The sequence below is a fragment of the Trichechus manatus genome, unplaced genomic scaffold (genome assembly GCF_000243295.1).
Source record: "Trichechus manatus latirostris isolate Lorelei unplaced genomic scaffold, TriManLat1.0 scaffold00002, whole genome shotgun sequence".
NCBI classification, from domain to species: domain Eukaryota; kingdom Metazoa; phylum Chordata; class Mammalia; order Sirenia; family Trichechidae; genus Trichechus; species Trichechus manatus.
The window spans coordinates 5,375,083-5,377,439 of NW_004443938.1; the positions used below are offsets into that span (position 1 = coordinate 5,375,083).

The 2,357-nt window shown below is 37.9% G+C and overlaps 1 protein-coding gene across 1 annotated transcript in view; it reads left to right on the top strand.

The window, feature by feature from the left end:
* PDE10A (phosphodiesterase 10A) overlaps window positions 1–2,357 on the top strand; it is a gene marked incomplete at its 3' end in the record, with an annotated part of 329,742 nt that overhangs the window by 266,775 nt on the left and 60,610 nt on the right. The window contains exons 14-15 of the mRNA XM_023728251.1: window positions 305–447; window positions 1,487–1,595. Of these exons, the coding sequence (XP_023584019.1) occupies window positions 305–447; window positions 1,487–1,595 (252 nt within the window). The remainder of the gene's footprint in view (window positions 1–304; window positions 448–1,486; window positions 1,596–2,357) is intronic.

The following is a 2,357-nucleotide window of genomic DNA, read 5'->3' on the forward strand; positions in this document are numbered from 1 at the left end:
TCTAATAACAAATTCTTTCACTATCAATTTACTGCAGAAGGTTCTTCTTTTCCCCTCTAAGCTGCCCCTCCTAGTGACTCTCACCCCTGTATTAATTCATAGGCATAACCAGCAACTGATCTCACCAGCTCAGCTAATTGTCTTACGTTTATCTCACATACAGCTCACAGGTTACTTGTAGAATGACATTCGTGCACGTGTGCACACACACGCACAAACACCCCTCAATTTACTAGAATGGTTTTGGGTTTCCTCTGATTATCAGTTTGCATGCCAGTTTCTTTTTACTGGATTTGCTTTTCAGATGTATCATAGGATCCGCCACTCGGAGTGCATCTACCGGGTCACGATGGAGAAGCTGTCCTATCACAGCATCTGTACCGCCGAGGAGTGGCAGGGACTCATGCGCTTCACTCTCCCCATGAGGCTCTGCAAGGAAGTCGAACTGTGAGCCTTCTGCTTTGTCACTTTCCTCAGGAACAGGTTTTTAACGGGTTGAACTTGAGTGAAATGGCTTACAGAATTAGGGTCACAGAGGTCCTATTACATGCAGGTAGTTTCAGGTCTTGTCATTTCTCCCTTCTGAAATGATTCCAAACTTAAGACAGAACCAGGAAGTAAACACCAGACGTCTTTACGTGAAAAGAGAAATCGGAACTCAGTTTTGAAATACGTTAACCTAAGTGTTCCCTAGTGTATCAGTGTATTGCATATTTTATACCATGTAATATGTAATGTTTGAAATGGCATTTAATATAAGACATCTAAGTCTTCATTTTCATTTAAATTTCCAAATTAAATTTGAGAATTTAAAGATGAGTTTCAGTTTGCACACCTTGTTTTTCAATCCTCTGCTAATGTATTTAAGTTACTGGTAGTAGGACCTGTGACCATTTGTTCGCTCATTATAAGTGTAAGCTAACATTAATTCAGTTACATAGAAAATCTTCAGAAGTGGCCCATAGCTGGTACTTTCCTTACAAGTGGAAATATAGTATATACTTTACCATTCTGTTTATTCTGGGTGAATGTTAGTAACTAAATTAGTACATGAAAAATAGGTAATAATTTTGGGTGTTTATAATTTTTTCTCTGGGTTTAAATAGGAGATAAAGTAATTTTCAACTCTGAAAAACACTTTTGATAAGAGTTTTTTCCCTTTAGTTATGAGTCATACAATATATGTGTAGTATCCATGACAACATAAATTATTTTGTACTTTTTAATTTCTCTGATAACAGCTGCAGCATCCTTTGTACAGGTTGTTTAATAGAAAAATTAAGCATTGACTTAAATATTGGACGACATTCCTAAGAGAGTGTGTAGAATTCTCTCTGGACACCTTTAAATCAAAGAGAGGTGTGTCTGGGGAGGCAGGAACGGGATGCTGGGCCTCCCGGCATCTTCGTAGCTTAGTTACTTTCTTTACTTATTGTGTATTTATCCTAATTGCATTTAGTAACAGACTGACTTCTTCTGATTTCAGATTCCACTTTGACATTGGTCCTTTTGAAAACATGTGGCCTGGAATTTTTGTCCATATGATCCATCAGTCCTGTGGGATAGCCTGGTATGGATTACCTAAACACTCCTTTTTTAAATATTGAGTTCAGGTGACCTCTTCCACTCCTTATCCGTACTCCTTGCCCCCTTCATGTTCATAATTATCTTAAAGTATGGCATATACAAATTATTTTTTCTAAATATGTAAATAAAATGGGCTGATGTTGTTGGGACATCCAGAGCCTCTTCACACGTCCATTATAGGCTGCTGAGTTCTCTGGCAATAAGGCTGCACCTTGGCCAACAACGAGGGATCTAATTGGGCTACCGTAAAAATATAGGTTAAAAGTACTTTATGCTCGTGAAACTAAGTGACAGGGTAACTGCTCAGTGTAGTTACATACTTCAGAAGAGAGTGTTCTGGAGTGTTGTTGTTGTTAGGTGCCATTGAGTCAGTTTTAACTCCTAGAGACCATGTGACAAAGTAGAACTTCCCCATAGGGTTTCCTAGGCTGTAATCTTTATGGGAACAGATTGCCAGGTCTTTCTCCTGCTGAAGTAAATTTTCATCTTACATTACATTCAGCTTACCTACATAAAATAGGTGTAAGAGAAATAAGCCTCCTAATTCAAAATCTAGTACTTGGTCAGTAATTTAATTATGTACCATTTCATTGTAAAGTCTTTTCCTGTTCACTTTGGCCTGTTGTAGACACATTTCTTTATGTCTGCTCTTCTGTAGCTTAAACACATACTTAAAAAGGCAGGGAATAGTTTTCTTTTTCTCTTTTTGACTCATGTAGGCATTAAATGGCTTAAAGAGGAGCACTGCTAAATTCTGTGCCTTCCCTTAT